The following is a 20,463-nucleotide window of genomic DNA, read 5'->3' as shown; positions in this document are numbered from 1 at the left end:
GCAGAACTATGTCACAACAGCAAAATGCATCAGTAAAACGATTTTCTTTTCTCCTTCTATCAATCAGAAGTTAATAATTCAACAATTTTTTTCACATAAGTTCAGACATCTGGATAAACAACAATTACAGTACTCGTTCTAGCGGTGACCCGTAGTCGAATCTCAGCTGCATGGACCCAGCTATTGAGTGGTTCAGCATGAAACTTCTTCTTTGATAATTCCCAGGCCTCAATGTCTCACGAACATCCTACCCGTTCGTTACTAACACTTTTGTCGATTAACCCTACAACAAATATACAAATCAAAAAAACCATACAGGATTACAGGGTAATTAACCAAATAGCTAATCAAGTTCGAAAATATATACACTAATTAGACTTACAACAACAATTTACTATTTAGCCTTCCACTATAAGACTATAACCTAATTAACCTCACGGCAAGCCATCATGGACAGAGCACTCAAACATTTGCTCACAATCGGGAGCTTTTCAGCTCTTGGAGTACCCGGTTAAGAACTATGAAGGGATAAAACACAATCCTTCCAGTTACGAAGTACTGTTTTGTGGAAGAGACTCTCTGACTCTACCAAATTACCAATAAGTTATCTTCCCCATACTCCTCTGTAATTTCAAAAAAATTTGTTGCCCCTCATAATATTCTTTGCTGTCAAGTCCACTCGAACCCCGGAGCAGAAGTTGGCCACAATTAAGAATGTTTCTGGTACACCAAGAAATTGAACTAATTCTGTGACGAATGGCCCTGCCTGGGAACATACTACTTAATCTAGCAGCCTTAAAAATAACCTTACAAATTCGAAACTCTATACTCCCTTACATAAAAAATACACATTTCAAAGGAAAGGAAAGATTCTTTACACGGCCAAATGTCAAATGAAACTGAAGTTTGTGCAAAGTTAACGTAAAATGAAAGGCATATATATCTACCAGCTATTCACGTTATGATTAATCTTTTTGAAACGAACTGTTTCAACAATCATTTAATTGATCATCCATTATTAGTTTGTATTTCTGCCTCACAATTTGCGAAATTGTTTCTCTAGAGGCTGATCATACGAAGGTTTATCTTGTTGAATTAAATGGCTTTAGATCGTGCTTCCTCACCTAACAGAAAGAGGTATCTGGGAGCAAAATACAAATTTTGCCTAACTTTCCTCTTTGATTTTTTTTTGTTTTGCTGCCAACTACTTAGATATCAAGAAATTGTAGAAACCTCAAGTGTAGATTTTCAGCTCAATAATCTAAAAAGATACATAAGCAAGTCTGAATGCTTCCAATAATTTATTAGAGGACTAATTACACATCCTTGCTAATTATAAATTGAACTTGCTGGTGATACTCCCTGTCAAATTCATCAGAGACCTTAAAAAAATACCATTTATGTGATGAGATTTGCACAAATCCCTAAAAATTACAAACCCTAGAATTCAATACAGCATGATTTCTTACATAAAAACACAAATTATGCAAACCCCTAAACTTTACAAACCCTAGAATTCCAAATTACAACACAGAATGATTTCTTCCATTAAAACACAACTATGCAAAACCCAAAATAGTTACGAACTTAGAATTCGAAATTACAATACAGAATGATTTCAGAATCACATACCTATCGAGCTAATTGCATGAAAACCGAGAAGAAACTTGAGGCGAAGGTTAATTTCACATTATTGTGAGTCGAACGGTTTCAGTGGAATGATAGAAGGAATTTTTCTGCGGGAAAACTGAGAAAGGAAAGAAGTCGGAGGAGAACTTGGGAAGAAGTTTATTTTGGTAGGGTTATTTTTGTCGAGTAACCAAAAAAACACCTGTGACGGGAATCTTTAGAGAATATTCGATCATCTAATGGTCCACATTTTAAATTTGAGGAGATCCAACGGCTGCTGTTACCTAACTCGATTTCAGATTGCTCTTGCGCTCATTAAACGGGGGGAGATTTCTGGAGTCGGGTTAAATTTGGTTTGGATCCGACCCATTAATATCTTCTCAGAGTTTAAACTCACTACAACCAATCACTTAAAGCTCGATAAAAAATGGCACTACCGATTCAATCTTTAGTTCTTCTACACAAACCCTCATTTCATCTTTCCTTCGAAACTAAAACCAGATTCATTGTGAAAGCAGCTGAATCGTCTTCATCAGAATCAAAACCTGAACAAGAAAGTTCTTCTTCAGTTTTGACATCAACATCCAAAAATACTAATAAAACAGGTCTTGGTTTTGGTTCTTCTTCATCTTCTTCAAATGAAACTAATAAGAAAAAACCGGGTAAAAACAGAGAAAGGGCAGCTGTAATTCGTCGAACTCCATTGCAAAAACCAAGCTATTTGTCAGATAAGAATAAGAAAGAAAAACAGGTTTCAGTAGAGCAGGGTGGGGTTGAAGGTGCTTTTGTTCTTACATGGTTGGGTCTTGGTTCTCTCATTCTTATTGAGGGACTTACTCTTTCTGCATCAGGTAATATTTGCTTTTCTTACATGTTGCTTTTCATTTTATTTTATTTCTCAATTTTAGTTACAAAATAGTACAATTGCTTGACCAGTTAGTTGGATGATTAAAGACAATGTGATAGTTAATTCTATAAAGTTGTAACTAGTTGCTGCCAACCACATTATGCTCATGTTACTATAGGTGCAAGTATGTGAAATTATTGAAGATCCTCATAGAGAAACACATTTAATTCACGATTAAAGACATGTTTGGTCTCTAAAAGCATTAATGAGAAACATATGTTCTACAATTTTTGTATTCCTGTTTTATGCTTTCTCTTTGTATGTAGTATATATAAAGTGGAAAAGGTGGTTTACTTGTACTTAAGTCTAAGATCAGCTTCTGAATTCTTGGTAAAATATGTTACCTCAAAGCGTACCCTCTAAAGGTATCATATTGAATAATGTCATAATCATTCTTTAATGTGTGTGTTAAAGTTGCGGCTGTATTCGATGATACTGCTTCTTTGAGCGTGCTTACTTTGCTAAAGTAGGAATATGCATCTTAATAAGCTTTACAAATTAGATGGATGACGACATGGATAATGAAATACCAACTTTATAAACCATTCTTTAATGTGTGTTGAACTTGCGTCTGTATTTGATGATACTGCTTCTTTGAGTGTACTTCTTAGCTAAAGTCGGAATCCGCATCTTAATAAGCTTTATAAATTTGATGGATGACGACATGGATAATGAACTACCAACTTTCTTGCTCATGAACTCTTAACTTTTGTTGAAATTCTAATTTAGTGCATTCCAAGTTGATTGAAGCAAGTGCTATGTGATACTTATTTAATGGTGGGAATATGCTCCAATAAAAGAATCTACAGGACTTACTTTGTTGGTTTTTTATTTTAAATTATTATTTGTTACTCGTGAAGTAGTGTGATGTTTTGTTCGAACTTTTTCTATCATGATGTTCTCATACAAAAACATATTACTCTTTGCAGGATTCCTTCCAGAGGACTGGGATAAATTTATAGTGAAGTATGTGTACCCAATTTTCACCCCAACAGTCTTACTGTTCTTGGCTGGAAGTGTTGTATATGGAGTCGTGAAATACTTCCAAAGTGAGGAATCAAAAAAAGAATAAATTGGTTTGCAGCGGGATCTAGTTTCATTCAACGGTTGCAGGCCAACACCGAGGGTCAATGTCTGAGTAAATATCTGGTATTAATCATACCTTTTTAACTTTATTTTCTGTACCGAGATAAATGAAAACTGTACAATGATGGCACAATAAATATAGAATGAGTAATTTTCTGAAAATGAAACACCAACTCACCTGTTCAACAACAACTGCTCCTGTGTGGTATTTTTAGATAAAATATATTTGCACCCCTGTGACGGTCCAAGGATCTTGGTCTTGCTTTGTTGCCATGTGAATTTCATCCAATTTCAAATAGAACGTGTGAAGAACAGGATGATATACAGAAGAGAAGCCATAATGTACTTTTCTTCTTATTTTAGCTGGGTTTGGTCCTATTCCTTCTCTTTACACGATCTTGGCTTATCCCTGGAACATGTGCAGTCCTTTGGACTCTCGCATGTCAGGAATGAAGGGAGAAATCTCCCTGGTGATCTTAATTATTTTATTTTAATTTTCCCTTCAAGTAGTATAGAATTTTAGGAGACTATTTAATTCAAAGACATTATTTGCATATATACATAAATAGTAGATGCTCTTCAGAATGTTTCTCTCTGCATCATTCGGTCATACACATGGTCTGAATTCTTAGATCTAACTAAGATTGAAAAGCTACATTCAAGCAGAAGCAGCAGCTTTGCAAATAGGCAAATCCTTCTCAAGATTTGGTGGCATTCTTAGAATTGGGTTGCTTTCAAAGAAATTAACTGGCTTTACGTCGAAACTCGAAGACACTGTCGGCATGATAGGGAAATCCTCCTGGCACGGTATGTGGTGAAACCCTAATGTGTACCACAACACAATGTCTTTGTTTTCGATAGGCCGGTCCCTGCACATAGAAGTAACATGTTCATAGAGAACAGAAGCCAATTTTGGAACCTAACATTTCATAGGGAGAAATTGCAACAAGTCTCACCTCTCAGACCAAACAGCTAGAGTGTCTTCCCCATGGCTTTGGTACACAAACAGCCCCCCTGCCCATTGCTCGCTCCGGTTGTATGGTGTCACCCATATCTGATTTCCAAGAAAAATTCAACAAGCATAGTTTGATAAGAACACAAGGTAGTTGAGAAAATTCAATCCAAACATGCGGTTCTTTGGGTTACATAGTGTTAAATGTAAACTGACATAGCCTATTTTTTTATGTAGAAATTTTGTAAGAAGCTGGAAATTAGCATGTCAGGTATTAAGTCTGTAGGAACTCTAAGCCAACAATAAAACTATTATTTACTGTACCTGGTTGTTTGTAAATGCTCCTCTTTTCTGTGGAGGATCCAGATGATCAAGTAAACTAGCTGCAGTACCACCAGGAACAATCTTATAACCAACAGGATTTCCAACTCTAGTCTCTTTGGATGGATTAATGACATGAAATTCTGAAGGTTCGTATAATTTGAGTTTGATCTGTGCATCCTTCTCAGTCTTGGCTATGTTTCTATCAGCTCTCAGATAACTTCTTCTTGGTGACCCCTCTTCTGGTGATGTATTTTCTCTGACTAGATTTACCTTCACAAAAGAATTGTCTGATCCATCGACATCCATGTCTAGGTAGAAGGTGACATAGTGATCGTGGATGACGCCTACAACATTTTCTGACAGTATAGTACCGTAAAGTTTCTCATTTTTAGGCACCTTGTTCAGGTTGTCATATGGGGTGCCTTTAACCATTAGAATTCCACTGAGTCCAACCTGACAGGATATTTGAGCCAAAAATGAGAATTCTGGAGTATCTTTCTGATAGTAAAGGTATTTGAATTAAATCACCTAGCACTGTAACTGAATTGTAGAAAGTAGAGATACCTTGACACGGATAAGTCCATCCATTTGGAACTCCCAGTCTACAATGTAATCATAGTTTGCAACTGAGGCTGCCATTCGAACCACCAAGGTCACCTTTGGTCTCACTTCTCTAATCTGCAGATAAAATGTCAAACACACTCATTTGCACCATCTTATATGGCAATGAACAATACAACTTTCTGACAAAATTAGAAGCTAATTTTACCTCCATTCCTGTTATAGGACTTTCAGCATGTCTCCAACCAATATCACCAGCATAGCTTTCGAAGACACATATCATATTGGACCGAATGAACGGCGTTCCATCGGAAGCAGTAAACACTCCATCCATATAACATGCATATCGAGGACAATCGTTAAGTGGGTCAAGTGGCATAGCTTGTAAGCCAAACCCATATTCACCAGCATCCATATAAGTCTTAAAATACCAAGCATCAGTAGGATCCATATAAGGTACAAACAACTCCGAAGTTAATCCTTTATACATGACACTTCTTAGAACCCCAGTTTCAGAATCCCTAATCCTAGCTTGAGAAATAACCACACCAGCTCTTGGGTCGGGTTTTAAATGAAACTCCCAATTCGCCCATTTAACTAAATGACCATCTTCTATCTCAAAACTTGGACCTTTTGGTTGTTCAATTGAAATCGGGTTTAGAACCCTCATCATTAAGGGTTTGTTCGGCTGTTTAGAAAATCTATAATCAGTATTTGAAGCTTTAGGTATTGGAATATCTAAGCCTAAATCTGTCATTTCTACAACCTGTTTAGTATCCATATCAAGAAGAACTGTCAACCCTTCAATGGGTCTCATATAAAAATTTATTGTACCTTGCATGGTGTAGCATTGGACTTTAATCAGCCTTCTCTTTTCTTCCTTGGTGCCAAACCATCCAGTTGAAAGTGGTAAGCATGCAAGATCAGCAAGATCAACGCCGCGGCTAACGATCGTCCGGTTGAAATTAGCATCAGAAAGGGGTGCCCATGCTGCTGAATTCATATCTTCTATAGTCATAGTTGGGTAACCAGTTTTAGTTTCCCTAATATCATGGTGTATGACTTTGTTTGACTCTAAGTCAATAGTGATTACATGGGCTTGACCATGAAGAAGTGCTATGATTGAAGCTTTTCTTGGTAAAAGTTTGTCACCTTTTCTCCATTTTAAAACTAGTTCCTTTTCTGGTTCTTCTAAGACTAGTGAATGGATGGTAAAAGAAGATGAAGAAATAGTAAAAGGCGGGTAAGATAAGAGGATGGATTTAGCTTTGTTCATTTCTATGATTGTTAATGGGTCTAATGGGTGGTGTGGGATATGAGATTTATGATCTCTGATTGTTTTTTGGTTAACCGGATAAAAGAGATTGTTGCTTGATTTGGATTGGAATCTATTCTTGGAAGTGCACCATGGAGAATAGTTTGAGCAGGTTAGTTGGTCTGATTTGTTTGGGATTAGATTGAACCATGATTTAGTGAAGAGGAAGAGAAGTAGAGTTGTTATGATAATAAACATGAAACGAAGTAGAACTCTTGACTCCATATCTCTCTATCTTGATATCAATCTAAGTTGTAGTGAGGGGGAGATATATAGAACCAGAGATAGAGAATTGTTTGTCTCTCTAGCTAGAGTGAAGATAAGACAGTGAGAGTGAGAGTGATCAATGGAAATGAAGACGAGTGTGAATTTTTTGTTGTTACTCTGATTGCATCATCATTATCCCAATCAAAAATGAAAAAGTTTGTTTTGGTGGGTGGAGAGTCATGATCCATTTGGTGGAATCTCTTTCAGTGTTTTGTCATTTTATCAGTTTAGAGGATATTCTTGTTTGCTTTTTTTTCTTATCAAATCCCAATTGAATTTTTTTGCCAAAAATATTCAGTCAACTGTGATAGATTTAGTCAAATTGGTCACATAGCCAAGGGACATAGGGTGCAAAACTAGCAAAAGAATAGACCATTCTGAATCTCTTGTTCATTTCCACACCCCCATCTGGCTAGCCGGTTACATAGTGTCTCTCTCACTTGTGATAGTGTGTTGGCGCAAAAGTTTGTGTAGGTAGGGAAATGTTTTCGCACTTGGATCATTGGGAGAATAATTCGGACTTTCAACCTTGGGAATCCTTGTTATCCCTGAGTCGCCTGGGCTTACGTAAAATATTGGAAATGTACGGACCTTCTGTTGTTGTTGGCTACTGAGTACTGCCTACTTGTGAAAATATCGAGAAAAGACGGTGGAAATCTAAAATAAACATCAAAAACTCTCCATAAACAGTGAAAATGGACTACCTTAAAACAATATCCCAATCCTTAAATGGGATCCCTGCTTTTCCCCAAACCGTGGGGCCCACCTATTTTATGTGTCTGTGAACGGTTTTTTTTAGTCCACTTTCACCATTCGTATAGAATCATTCAATAAATATATGGAATTTTGATAAAGTGGTCCAATTTTGAATTAGGATAAAAAAAGTGCCTCCGCTTTTTTGCAATTTTCTAAACTGTCCCGTTTTTTTTCAAATAACGCTTTTCATCCCGTTACATGCAAAGTGGCAGTTATCTCACCTGTTAAAAAGTCATATTTACCCCTAAACTATGTCGTGAACTATGAACCCTAACCATGAACCGTAACCCTGAACCCTAAACCCCTAATCCTGAACTATATCGTGAACCATGGACAATGAAGCCTGAACTATGAACCCTAAACCCCTAACCCTGAACTATATCGTGAACCGTGAACCCTGAACCATGAACTTTTAACCCTGAACCCTAAATCCATGAACCGAGCTCGACGAACCTGAAAAAATGAAGTAGAAGATAAACGTGACAAGTAAAGGGTAAATAAGTAAAAAATTGGATGGAAAAGTTAACAGTGGGGCAGTTTTGAAAAGTTGAAAAAAACGGGAACAATTTATTAAACCGAAATTGAGAGTGGGGCAGTTTATCAATATTTTCATAAATATATATCTTTCTATTAGATGAGTGTTTAGAGTCAGATGAAGATGTTTTTACCTCGATTCCCGTTGTGGGATTCAAAGGAAAAACAATAGTTTATTGGAAATTTTAAGAAAGTGCCACACTTTCAATTTCATGTTTAAGAAACTGTCACCGTTTTTTTCAATATTAATTAAATGCCACAACCGTTAGTTTTTCCGTCAGGACCCACATACTTGGTCTTTTTCGCTGACTCGGTAAAAAGAATCTGCCGCGATTTACATATTTACCCTTGAAAAGCCTGTTATACTAGTCGCAGGTTCACCATCATTATCACCGGTAAACAAAAAAAGAAAAGAATAACAACCTGCCTTTCTTTTGGTGTCGCTGCCCGTATAGGTTCTCCATGAATGAATTTAGAAGATTGGGAGTGCTAAGAGGGGAAAATTGATTGAGTGATGAATTAAGGAGAAAAATCTGGTGATTGGGTTTAATTAATATTTCTATTATTGTTTCAATTTGATTGATAGAATTGGTGATTGTTGTTAGGGTTCTTAAATCGAAAGCAAGAAAATCCAGAGGTAATCGTTGGTGGTCATGGTAAGCTTTCAATTGGGTATGAATTGTAATGGGTTGTAAGAGGTTGGTACGAATGAGAAAGAGATGGATATGGTGAATTTGTTGGCGTTCGGAACCAGAAAAGGGGAAGAAATTGAGCTGAAATTCAGGTGGAAATCTGCTGCTTCCGTGTCTGATTTTTGGGAGTCTACGATGGGTATTTGCCAGGGTCCATCAAGAGCTTTTATAACTCGACTTGCATGCTGAAATGAATACGAAATGTTGAGCAGTTGATGGACTTTGAAGACCAATTGAACCAGAGAAGATAATGGTGTTGTTGGTTGATAATTGGGATTGGATTTGGAGATTTATTATTGTTGAATGGTTTCTGAACTATGGGTTTGTTTTGAATTGAATTTGCAGGTGTTTGGGTGAGTATAGAAGCTATAGAAAGTTCAATGTTACAGCAAGATGAGAATGACACATCAGGTGTTCGATAAAAGGCCTAAATGACTTTTTCTTCACCTCTTCAAGCTCAGTTTATGTTAGTTGAGCCTGTGCACAAGGGATGTTGCTGAAAATTGCTTGTGGAGGTATTTTCCATGAGTTATGATGGCTGGGTTCATATGAGTCTAAAGCAATTTTATGAGATTGATGGGGGCAGAGAAATATGTGGTGATTCAGGAAAAGTTTTGGCAGTAAACTTAGTTAAGAAAACAACTTGGTGTTAATGTAATTCCCATGGATTCTGTTGGCTTGAATTGGTAATGAAAGGGGTAGTTGTTGGACTGACTTTGTGATGGGCACTGACAAGGGTTTTGTTGAATCAAGAAGAGTAAGAAACCCAAGCTGTCATTGGTCGGTGAATGGTTGAGACGATTTGAGGATGTAGATGTCTTTTACTAGGATGGGTAACTGCCACCTATGCACTAACTAATGTCAATAATTTTTTTGAATGGAAAATGTCAAATGTGTGGTATTAAATAAATTCTGAAAAAAACGGTGGCAGTTTCTTAAACATGAAATTGAAAGTGTGGCACTTTATTAAAATGTGAAAACCGTATGCCCCAAAGGTAATTGTTATGAATGGTTAATGAAGGATTTATTTATTTTGAGTCCACTAAAGCAATCGTAGTGTTGTTGCTATAAGCGATATATGGCAATAAAACGAGGCGCAGTCTAGATTGTCAAAGTTGTCAAATGAGGTTGCTGAATATGACAATTTAATTTGGCAATTCTCATATATAGCTAGATGCATTTGCAAGTACCGTGGAACATGTGTTTTAAAACACGTTAGATGTTGGATGCCATTTTTAAAAACGTTTCACAAGTGGGTCGTTATTTATAAATATGTGAGTGTGAGGCGTTGTTTAAAAAAGCGTTTGCTGAAACGCTTTCAATAAATCCGTCCGGTGTGAGTCGCAACTTTAAATTACGTTCCATTTGAATGTTGTCTAAAACTTGTTTGGTTAGACGTATTTATCGGTCCCGTCTGTAACAAGACGTGAAGAATAGTAATGTCTGCTAACACGCAATTAAAGGTATCGTTTGATTTTGAAATTTCAAACTAGTACAATTTCCCAAAAATACTTTTGGAATGTACCTTTAATTGTTAGGCTAGTATCGTTTGATTTTGGATCGTGGACATCGAAATGTTTGTCTAATTAAATATAATTCCACGACATCTTAACAAAGATGACCAGATATAAACTTTTAATAACTATGTCTTTTTTTTTTTTTTTCTTTCCTTTTTTTCTTTTTTTTTTTTTTTTTTTTTTGTAAAGTAGGCATTGCATTAAGAAACTAGAGCTCCAAAGGAGTCAAAATTACAACAGAAGTATAACCATCTAAAAAGAATGGTATACGAGAAGAAACATATAAATTAAAAGAATTACAAGAAAAGTAAAAGATAGAAGGTAGAAAATAAATGATAAAACCACCAAGAGGTGTTGGACACGCATATGTTGCCTCGTTAAAAACCTTAGCGAAGAAAACCCGTACCCAAAGGGATAAAACCTCGACTAAGGAAAAGAGCACAACGCGATAAGTTCTAACGAATTAAGGTCCTAGAACTAAAAATGCAGAAACAACGAAATCCTTTATGATTCTTCAGGAGACTAGGAAACATGCTTTCTCCATCGGTACCCGATGAATAGTCTTCTAATACTGGCAGTGTGTAAGGATCCACAAACAAGGTGTGAAAATTGAGCATATTTGCTCGAGATATCAAGATGGATTCCTGAGCCCTTCTATCACGAACTAGTCTGATAAAAGTGTCACCATGGCCTGTACAAGAAATAGATTTCTTCTTAATGATTGAGGATGATGGTATAACCTTTTCCACAATCGAAGATTTTGATGGTGAGGGCAGCATCTTCAAAAAAATGCAACCATGTCGACCATAGCCAGTTGTTGATGGTGGTTTTTAGCTTAGGGTTAAAATCGTAAAACCTTGCATCTGACGTCACTCTGCAAGGAAACGGTGTCGTGAGTTCTAACCTCTCCACCAGCATATTTATTGATCCATTCGATATATTTACATGAAATTTATCCAGACTGGCGAATGTAGCAACCATCCCAAACACTCTGTAAGTTTCGGCACCTCGCCAATACAAGAATCACTGAGTACTTTCATGTGCTATGTTCCCCGGCATAACCCTTAATATCGGTATGGCATGACGGATTTGTGTTCACTCGCAGCGGAGTAGCATGAACCTCCAAGTACCAAAGTTAAGGCCATTGCACGAAATGCTCAGACGGAAAGCACACTACATTCTGTAGATAAAGATTTTTTTGGCAGCATACAAAATCCAGCCAATTATTGTGATAACTCATAAACCCGACTAATTTGCAAAATTAGGGTTTCGCGCCCCGTGCAGTACACTAGACCTCGTTGGTCGAAAAACTATGCTTAGCCAAACTAGGCGATTAAATCCGCCACGGCACACTGGAAGTATGGCCACGCCCTAGCTTGTCGGCCCCACTTCCCATCGACCAATCAGGTCGCTTTAAATCCGCTACAATCACACAGAAGTGCAGCCACATCCATGCTCGGCCGACCCTCTTACATTAACCAATCAGGTTGCTTCAACTCGCCACAGCGTTGAAAAAGAGGAATCCACGCCAGATGCGATCTCAAGGTAGCCATAATCAACGGCTACCCTTATTTCATAAGATGTGATCTCAGCCATCGAAGTTCGCCACCAAGCCGACGAGCTTGTGGCAAGTTTTAGGCGACCAGCCAAGACGAGCCTAATAGCATCACATGCTATTTACCTGAGGCAAGCCTCTCAATTTCAACTTGCCACACGTAGCAAAATGCTACATGTTTTCCACGAAAACACTCGAGACATCAAAACATGTCACAAACTGGGGGATACTCATCAGGGTATTGGTCTGGCGGTTTACAGCGTGCGACGTGCAATACGCCCGTTACAAGAAAGTGTCATAAAGTGGGGCGGTTAGTAATGGCAAGAAGTAATGGTGAAACATATCCTTCATTATGGAAACATCAATTCCAGGCGTTACCCGTTACTCTTTTCTTCCACCGCTCAACCGTTTCCACTTCCTACGAGACCAGGGTACGTTTTGTTGCGACTTGTATAAATAGGTCTCACCTATTTCCACCAAAAACAAGTTTTGGTCAGGAGAACAATACAACATTCAGAAATCACCTGATATCTTTTCCATTCAGCTAGGCAGCCCAATTTTCTGATACAAGTCACAAAACACCCACACTTCCAGAACGACGATTCTGGTCTCAACACTTTCTTCGCTTCCCTCCATAAAACCAACCCTTATCCTTCACTTTGTGACCGAAGCAAGTCTAGAACGACCATTTCTTGGTTTAGGCCAGATTTGTACAGATTGATCTCTCGAATTAAAAGTACTCCCGTGCAGTACATTGTTTAGGGTTTAGACTCGTTTATCATCCACACACACGAATTTACCAAAATCAGCAGAAACCGTTTTCATCCACAAACAACTGGTGACCACAGTGGGAGATTAATCTCTCGGTTACAATATCAACTTCCAATTCCAAATTTCATTCTTCAACCCGGATATCAAGATGGTAGAAGCAAATAACTCAGGGTTCAACGGCTCAGTTGTCAGTTATTACACGATGAGGAATGACTGGGGACTTCTCATATCACAACGGCGTCGCCCACAAAACTCAGACTTACGCCCGGAAGATCCATTTTGTTCCCTAAAAGTGAGTAAGTCTTGTTAGACAAAGTACATAATCTGCTACTTCAAGTTTTCACGTTGACAATAGGAACCGATAGCCATGTTATCCCTAAAATTTCATCCCATGCTTTCTACCGTCATACAACATTTACGGTTCCATGACTCTATTGGAGTATTTGTGCTACTAGCAGTCATGATCAAAACGGCATTATTCTAAAATTCATTCCAAAGAATAATCCAAAAACCCTCATAGGTAACAATTATCTATCAATCCAAAATCCAAAAAAAAAAAAAAAATCAAACCATAAACTAGGCGTTGCGTTTGCCTTTCAAAAAAAAAAAAACCTAAGCAAAAATAAGTCAGAAGATATCAAAGAAAAACATTCCGCAATGGCTTTCTCTTCTTAGAGAAATCCTCCTTCGCGTTTTGGAGGGCCTCCTATTTCAGCTTCAACTCCTGTGACAACTTATCGACTTCTGTCTCCTGTTGATTAATCAAATCGGCAGAAGGGCCGTCAGCCGCTTCATCCTGCAACCTTTGGACCTCAGAAAGACCTTCACAGAACCAGGAGACGTTGAACTCAAAGCCCACACACACATCCCAGTGAAACTTCCATCTTGAGATTATATCTTCAGAAACAGTATGGCCAGTCACATTGCACATGTCATAAATCGAAGAAAAAGCTTCTTCCACACACTTGACCAGCGCAAATCGGCTAGTGATCTTTTTGGATGTGGCAATATGTCCATACCTTTCCCATATATTGGTATACAGCGCCTCATACTTAACTGGTACGCTGAAACCTCCAATCAGCACGTGGCCTTCATGAGGAGTCAAAAATGGAGGGTCAAAAGTGGCGCCTGCAATTGATTCCGTGACCAGCATGGATTCCTTGGCGACAATCACACCTGCAGCCATGGGAGTGTTTCCTATCATCGTGGACACAACAACATCTTCACGACGATCAATCTCCATCTCCAGATTACCAGCGGGTACGGTTTCCATGATTGGAGACACAGTTATATCTTCATTTCCGTGAATCTCCATCTTAGAATTATTTTCAGAAGCAGCCTCCTCCTGTAAACACCACCAACTGAATATTTGTGCGGTATAAATAAATAGTCCAAGAGGAGAACGTGTGGGAGACTCACCGACTCATCTGTGGGCCCACTGGGATTGGAAGAGGGCTCGCTACCCCACTCTGAAGAACTTCCCCATCACCATCAGACTTTGAGTTTTCTTCTTCTTCATCTTCCTCTTCACTGCTGAGTGATAAGCACATATGTGCTAAATTTTATACCCATATTTATATTAGCTAGAACTCAACATTTTGGCTAACAATATCATTTTAGTGCTTTTGTAGAAAGTACGAGTGAATTTGGCTCATCCAGAAAATAATGGCTAAATAGAAGCTATAAAGGTGTTTGCGAGGAAAAGCACTGACACTGCAGTTCATAGCACCAAGGTGGGCTGCCTTGCTGTTTGCTTGAGTTGGCCGCACCGCCTAAGTTACTGCCTCACGGTTCAGATGCTAAAGAAATTGATTTCTTTTTATGACCAACTGCATTTGAATTACACTGGTGGGAACGAGTCTCGTTATTTCGGTGAAGGCTCAACAACAACAACAATGATGTCTCGATAATTCCATTTGTAGTCATATGTTGGATGGTTTTGTACAAGATGTTGCCATCGATTCAGTATATGGAGTAGGTGCAATAGCCGGAGTTTGGAGCATCAATTCTTGGCAGTCATGGTATTCGTAAAGGAGGTGATCGAAAGAAGATGGCAGCAAGTACTCCATCGAGTAACTCTCTACAGAAACGTTAAAATGGAGGTGATGGTTGCAGCAGGCATTCGAAGAAGCAGTGCATGGAAGACAGATGGAGTGTGTGGCCATTTTGGGTTCGTTTTGAATGATGAGAACGACCGGAAAAGCAGCTGAATTGATGTTGCCGCTGCCGTTAACCGGTTGGACAAATGGAGTAGATTAGAAGCTTGTGTTGTGCCTGATGGGAACGAGGAAGAATGGATGATGATGCTGACACAGAGATTGATTGGTAATGGAGAAAATTAGGAGCTTGTTTTGTGTCTGATGGGAACGAGGAAGAATGGATGATGATGCTGACGCTGAGATTGATTGGTAATGGAGATGAATCAGCTCCTTGGAACCGGCATAGATAGGCTTGATTAATGGAGCTGAGGTTCTGGTGGTTTTTGTGGAGTAGAAGGTTGGCAGTTCTCGACTGGGATGGAGTTTGGTTGCAAACTTTGTGTTAGATGGGACTTTGTCGAATTCAGATGAAGGTGGAAGACATCGTCGTTGGAGTACTGGGCATAAGCTATGAAGCTCTTGGTGAGTCTAGAAAGGAGCTGAAGTTAGATGGACCGATGATGGAGTTTGGAGCTGAATGAACTGAAGTCGAGATAGGGATAAAAAGTGGAAGGCAGGTGTTGTGCGTGTGAAAGAAAGAAGACAAGGGAAGGACGTGGTGCTGTGGTTAAGCTGTAGCCGGGGGAAGTAAAGTGTTGGCCGAGAGATAATAGAAGTTTTCACTAGGTCTAACTTTTGGATACCCGTTATATCTTCCGATGGGCCTTGGCAGTTATCTGCTAGGTCTTAATCACACACTCGCATCAGCTATAATAGAAAGGAACAGAAACTAAAGTTTGGGGGAGGCCGGCTACTGGATCCGCAACTTGGAAGGAGGAACGGAGATTGAGAAGGAGACAAAGGGCGACAGAGCCTACACGGTTTGAAGTTCTATTTTTCCCATTTTCGATTTTTATTAGCAAATTATCTTTCAATTTATATATGGCTTTTGAGAAAGTCATCTTCGGCTAACCTTCTAACTAGGGTTTACGATAGCAACCACTTTGAGTATTGGCTATTTTGAATTGATTAATAAAGCAATAGACTATTATGAATTGAATAGATTGATTTTCGAATATTGTTTATCGATTTAATGAAGATGGGTTGTCGCTTCGGTTTTGTATAACCTTTGTGCATAATTGTTAGGATCGAAAATATATTTGTCTACTTTTTTGATATTCCATGCTTGGGTTAAATCATTTGATTGGGTAAGCTTAGAATAGCCAGATATTATTTGAGGACCTAAATTTAGTTTCGTATAACTTTCTCGCTAACGCAATTTGATGGTTCATGCTTTGGTTTAGTCTTTTGATGTGACATGCTTAGGGTGTCCCAGTGATATTTGCGACTCTAATAAATATAATAGGTGATGTTGATAGAAAGGACGATAAATAAATATTCATGAATTATGTTTCATTTCAGTAATTGAATAGAAATAGTGGTGGATACTATAAACCCTGGTTACCGACTCTCCCATTGGATTTCTTTTATTAGTTTAGTTTATTTTTATTGTTTCGTTTTACATTTCTCATTCTAAAAATCAAAAAAATCATTTTTGGTTGGTTCATTAGAGATATTGATTAGAGTATTTCCACCGCTTCCTTTGGGTTCGACCCGTACTTGCTTCTGTCTACTAGTTAGACACCGTGCGATTGCGATTATCACATATAGGGTTCTTCCGGAATCCCATCACCGAGAGGCTCAGTATCGCCGGACTTTTCTTCAGAAGGCATCACCTTTTGGCCACTTGCAAGTATGGTAAAGGCGTTTATCTTGTTGAGACCCTGAATCAAAAGGGAAGAGATGTTCAATGGAAACAATTCAGAATATTTATGCAAGACGACCAAATCAAGAAGAAAATCATACATACTCGCATATTGGAAGAACTAAAAGTCACAAGAGCCGTCGAATCCGACTGAAAACCACTCGCACGATTTTTAGACCTTCGCTCTTTTTTCTGGGGACTGTCCACATCCGGGCTGGGAGATTTCCTCTTAGCCGTAGGAAACTCCCTCAACAATGGATGTTCCGCTAAAATGTAGAGGAAGGCTTGCCACAGGGATGTTTCATCACGTCATTTACAAACCCATGGAGGGCGAGAAACTCATCCTTCCAGAACACATTGTATTTGGAGATCGTCGATGGACTTCGTTCTGAGAGCAGGAAAGGGAGATTTTTACCCGGCGCAAGAAAACTGGCATAAAAAAAAGCTGACAACAATTCTTTCGGAGCCGCCGACTGACGAAGAAATGGGACTCCTTGGTCAAAACCCATATGCCGAGCAGCCCTGTCAATATTATAAGGAACTGCCTCATAAGATCCCCTGAAGAAAGATGGCACGTGTCCAGGTGTACAGCTTCGCATGAATATGATTTTTCCAACGCTAATATTCTCTCCGGCATAAAGCAAAGTCATATTTGGGGCAGCAGCGAAAGTGTTCGGCTGAACTATGGACGAATGGACCGGAGCCCAATGAAGAAAGCTAACTGCATATGCATTATCAAGTATGTCGACGAGATTTGATCCAAATTTAGGATGCTTGTTTAACCAGCGGAGTATCCTGGAACCACCATAGGATTCAGGAAGTGAAGCCAACGGCTTGGGAGCATAACTTTTGAAATGCTCCCACAACTACGTTTGGAGGAAGGTAATGTCGACACACGAGTCTACTTTCATGTAACCTTTAGAAGCATATATCCGCGCCCAAGTGATCCATATGGGTATACAAAGATCCAAGAAACAAACCACCGATATGGAGGACAACACCTTTCGCCAATTTGATAGCCAGTTTGATGAGATCATGTCTTATCTCTTTCTTGCCGGAACCGTCATCAAGAATATCTCTAGATAACCACAGATCCATAAATGACGCAACGTGGAGTGTATTTTTCATTTGATCCAGCACCGAGTCTTTCGAGAACCATTCAGACACCCACCAACTGTAGAAGCACTTTGTTTCATAATCTTTCCGAACAAACCCTGTCGACTTAGCAACAAGAGTGACGCGCATTTCTTCTTCTTCATCAGACAAGGTGATATCAAGATTCCCTGTTATTGGAAGATTCAACAGGACAGCTACACTCTCTAAGGAAATAGTCATTTCGCTCCACCTGCATATGGACGTATGAGTGTTCGGACACCATCTGGAGATGAAAGCGACCAAACCCACGATTTTCTTCCTGATTTGAAGTGTTGCAGAAGCCATGATTGCATCGAGGATTTGCGCCCTAGTCAGACTGTCTCTTACGCGGTCTTGACTTATCATGAACCGCATCCACTCCTCAAAAGAGCGCAATGGACTCTGACAAGCCCTGAAGTCAATAGGAGAAGCAAGATACTCATTTTTCGGAAGACAAAATTGTATCACGCGTCCTGGCCGAACCGATGGGGCGTCTCCTTCATTTTCTGAACCACCCAGAAGGATAGCCACATATTTGGGATGGTTTCTCTTAACTGTGGCGGACCTTGTAAAAAATTCGTCACTCATGTTGGGTCTGTAGTTGCTAACATTTTTCGACATGGCGGTGGGAATATCTTCAGGTGACATACTAACATAATTTTATTATGTTGCTTTTGCCTTCAAAATAACTACAACGGAGCAAAACGAAAAAAAGTTACTAAAAAAAAAGAGAGTGCATGAAGCCTACTCTATCACCGGCGGAGAATCTATTTTGGTCACAGGCCAATTTATTTTGGTCACAAGTCATAGCACACATGGTCAAAAGGAACACGCATAGCCGAAGGAATGGGGACTGATGCTCGCTTCAACAATCTGTATTTTTCCCCGGAAAACACGCTCTTATCCAGAGCTGTGTCTAGAAAAAGGAGGTGTGCTCTCGGTAAAAGAGAAGAGTGCATCCCACCACGTAATTTATGCTCACGACCGTAAAAGAAAAGGGAAACCCTAAAGCTAGGTTTTCATGGGAAAATAATTAATAGCAGTCATCCGCCCGTGCATGCCTACTTTGCATAATATTCGTTTTCGTCGTTACTAATGAGGTGGCTAACATTACTGCAATACTACTGGTAAAGAGGCATCATTCATACTGAAATATTTCTACAAACTTACGGAATATATGCCTGCTAGGGTTTCAATCAACACAAAAGAACGAGCTAAAGAAGAAACACTAGAATACATACCTGGAATATGCTCGTCTGCTTTATTGCTACCACTCTGCCACTAGCACCAAGATGTGGAAATAAAACCAATAATACGAGGTAAAGAGGAGGGGTGACGCCTTTTATAGGCATGTCATCTTTTGGAGTTCGAATAGGGGAAGGTTTCTTATTTTTGGGCATGCATGGAAAGAGGTAAACGGACCCGCGCCCGGCCAATCCAAACCAACAAATCCGTGTCCCAAGCCGAGCCAGCAGTTCCGTGTCCCAAGCGTGCCAAGACAACGCCACGACCAAGACAAGATAGCGCACGTCCAAGCCAAGCTCTAACGGCTTCATGCCAAGCAAGCAGTGCCACGGCCAAACCAAGCTAACGGCGCCATCTTAGCCGTTCAAAGCAGCGTCATCTTCACCAAGCCAACGACGCCATCTTAGCCTTTCAAAGCAGCGCCATCTCTACCAACCCAAAGCCGACGCCAACAGTCTGCGTCCCAATACAATGCCATCAGTCCGCGTCCCAGCCATCAGTCCGCTCCATGACCAATGCCATCAGTCCGCCCCATGGACAGCGCCAGCAGTCCGCTCCATAGCCAACGCCATCTACCTTTATGAGCCAGCCAGTGCCCCTTCCACGGACCAGGTTGCAGTGCCACCTCTGCCAATCAGCAACCCAAAGATGCAACGCTGATGCCAACACCCCATGGCCTAGCCGAATTTATGCAAAGACACCAATGCAAGGGTCATAAATTCCTCGGGCCTCCCGGCAAAGGTTGGCCAAATCTTCCTGACAATCTCTTCATGACTTGTCGTTTCGATTTTATCCTTGTCCGTTACCATCTTAGGCATACCCCGCAACAATGTCATTGTTCTGATCTAAGCAGGGGACTTAATGTTTATTGTGGTTTTTAGCTTAGGGTTAAAATCGTAAAACCTTGCATCTGACGTCACTCTTCAAGGAAACGGTTTCGTGAGTTCTAACCTCTCCACCGACATATTTATTGAGCCATTTGATATATTTACATGAAATTTATCCAGACTGGCGAATGTAGCAACCATCCCAAACACTCTGTAAATTTCGGCACCTCTCCAATACAAGACTCACTGAGTACTTTCCCGTGCTATGTTCCCCGGCAGAACCCTTAATATCGGTAAGTCATGACGGATTTGTGTTCACTCGCAACGGAGCATCATGAACCTCCTAGTACCAAAGTTAAGGCCATTGCACGAAATGCTCAGACGGAAAGCACACTGCATTTTGTAGATAAGGATTTTTATGGCAGCATACAAAATCCTTCCAATTATTGTGATAACTCATGAAAAACTCATAAATCCGACTAATTTGC

At 39.6% G+C, this 20,463-nt stretch overlaps 3 protein-coding genes and 1 long non-coding RNA gene across 5 annotated transcripts; 1 reads left to right on the top strand and 3 right to left on the bottom strand.

Moving 5' to 3' along the window:
• Nucleotides 1-25: 25 nt before the first annotated feature.
• Nucleotides 26-2,067, bottom strand: LOC113305401. The gene is made up of 2 exons (XR_003338494.1): nt 1,633-2,067; nt 26-283 (listed from the first exon to the last, which is right to left on the bottom strand). It is a non-coding gene; the product is annotated as an uncharacterized LOC113305401 (long non-coding RNA).
• Nucleotides 2,037-3,870, top strand: LOC113305400 (protein LOW PSII ACCUMULATION 2, chloroplastic-like). Its single transcript, XM_026554445.1, has 2 exons — nt 2,037-2,480; nt 3,466-3,870. The coding sequence occupies exons 1-2, from the start codon at nt 2,057-2,059 to the stop codon at nt 3,606-3,608; spliced, it is 567 nt and encodes a 188-aa protein (XP_026410230.1). The 5' UTR covers nt 2,037-2,056; the 3' UTR covers nt 3,609-3,870.
• Nucleotides 3,871-4,129: 259 nt separating this feature from the next.
• LOC113305398 (primary amine oxidase-like) lies at nt 4,130-7,099 on the bottom strand. The gene is made up of 5 exons (XM_026554443.1): nt 5,668-7,099; nt 5,463-5,576; nt 4,899-5,351; nt 4,579-4,676; nt 4,130-4,491 (listed from the first exon to the last, which is right to left on the bottom strand). Exons 1-5 carry the CDS (start codon nt 6,997-6,999, stop codon nt 4,281-4,283), a joined length of 2,208 nt encoding a protein of 735 aa, XP_026410228.1. The 5' UTR covers nt 7,000-7,099; the 3' UTR covers nt 4,130-4,280.
• A 9,475-nt stretch (nt 7,100-16,574) lies between these two features.
• LOC113306694 lies at nt 16,575-20,141 on the bottom strand. 2 transcript variants are annotated; one of them, XR_003338791.1, is made up of 3 exons: nt 19,145-20,141; nt 16,875-18,592; nt 16,575-16,788 (listed from the first exon to the last, which is right to left on the bottom strand). XR_003338791.1 is itself a non-coding variant. In XM_026555602.1 (2 exons), exon 1 carries the CDS (start codon nt 18,549-18,551, stop codon nt 17,688-17,690), a length of 864 nt encoding a protein of 287 aa, XP_026411387.1. In that variant the 5' UTR covers nt 18,552-18,677; the 3' UTR covers nt 16,575-16,788; nt 16,875-17,687. The 2 variants fall into 2 exon arrangements, 1 of the variants encoding a protein (XP_026411387.1); XM_026555602.1 differs by lacking the exon at nt 19,145-20,141 and having other exon boundaries at nt 16,875-18,677.
• Between the last annotated feature and the right edge of the window lie 322 nt (nt 20,142-20,463).

Source organism: Papaver somniferum, chromosome 8, assembly GCF_003573695.1.
Source record: "Papaver somniferum cultivar HN1 chromosome 8, ASM357369v1, whole genome shotgun sequence".
In the NCBI taxonomy this organism is placed as follows: Eukaryota; Viridiplantae; Streptophyta; class Magnoliopsida; order Ranunculales; family Papaveraceae; genus Papaver; species Papaver somniferum.
The sequence above is the reverse complement of the archived record's forward strand: the minus strand, read 5'-3'. Positions and strand labels throughout refer to the sequence as shown.

What these genes read in the sequence shown, in the direction of transcription:
- LOC113305400 (XM_026554445.1), top strand. Translation starts at nt 2,057, where the DNA reads ATGGCACTACCGATTCAATCTTTAGTTCTTCTACACAAACCCTCATTT. An exon ending in ACTTACTCTTTCTGCATCAG is followed by an intron (nt 2,481 to 3,465) that starts GTAATATTTGCT and finishes TACTCTTTGCAG; the next exon opens with GATTCCTTCCAGAGGACTGG.
- LOC113306694 (XM_026555602.1), bottom strand. Translation starts at nt 18,551, where the DNA reads ATGTCACCTGAAGATATTCCCACCGCCATGTCGAAAAATGTTAGCAAC.
- LOC113305398 (XM_026554443.1), bottom strand. Translation starts at nt 6,999, where the DNA reads ATGGAGTCAAGAGTTCTACTTCGTTTCATGTTTATTATCATAACAACT. An exon ending in ATGGACTTATCCGTGTCAAG is followed by an intron (nt 5,352 to 5,462) that starts GTATCTCTACTT and finishes ATATCCTGTCAG; the next exon opens with GTTGGACTCAGTGGAATTCT. An exon ending in CTAGCTGTTTGGTCTGAGAG is followed by an intron (nt 4,492 to 4,578) that starts GTGAGACTTGTT and finishes TTCTATGTGCAG; the next exon opens with GGACCGGCCTATCGAAAACA.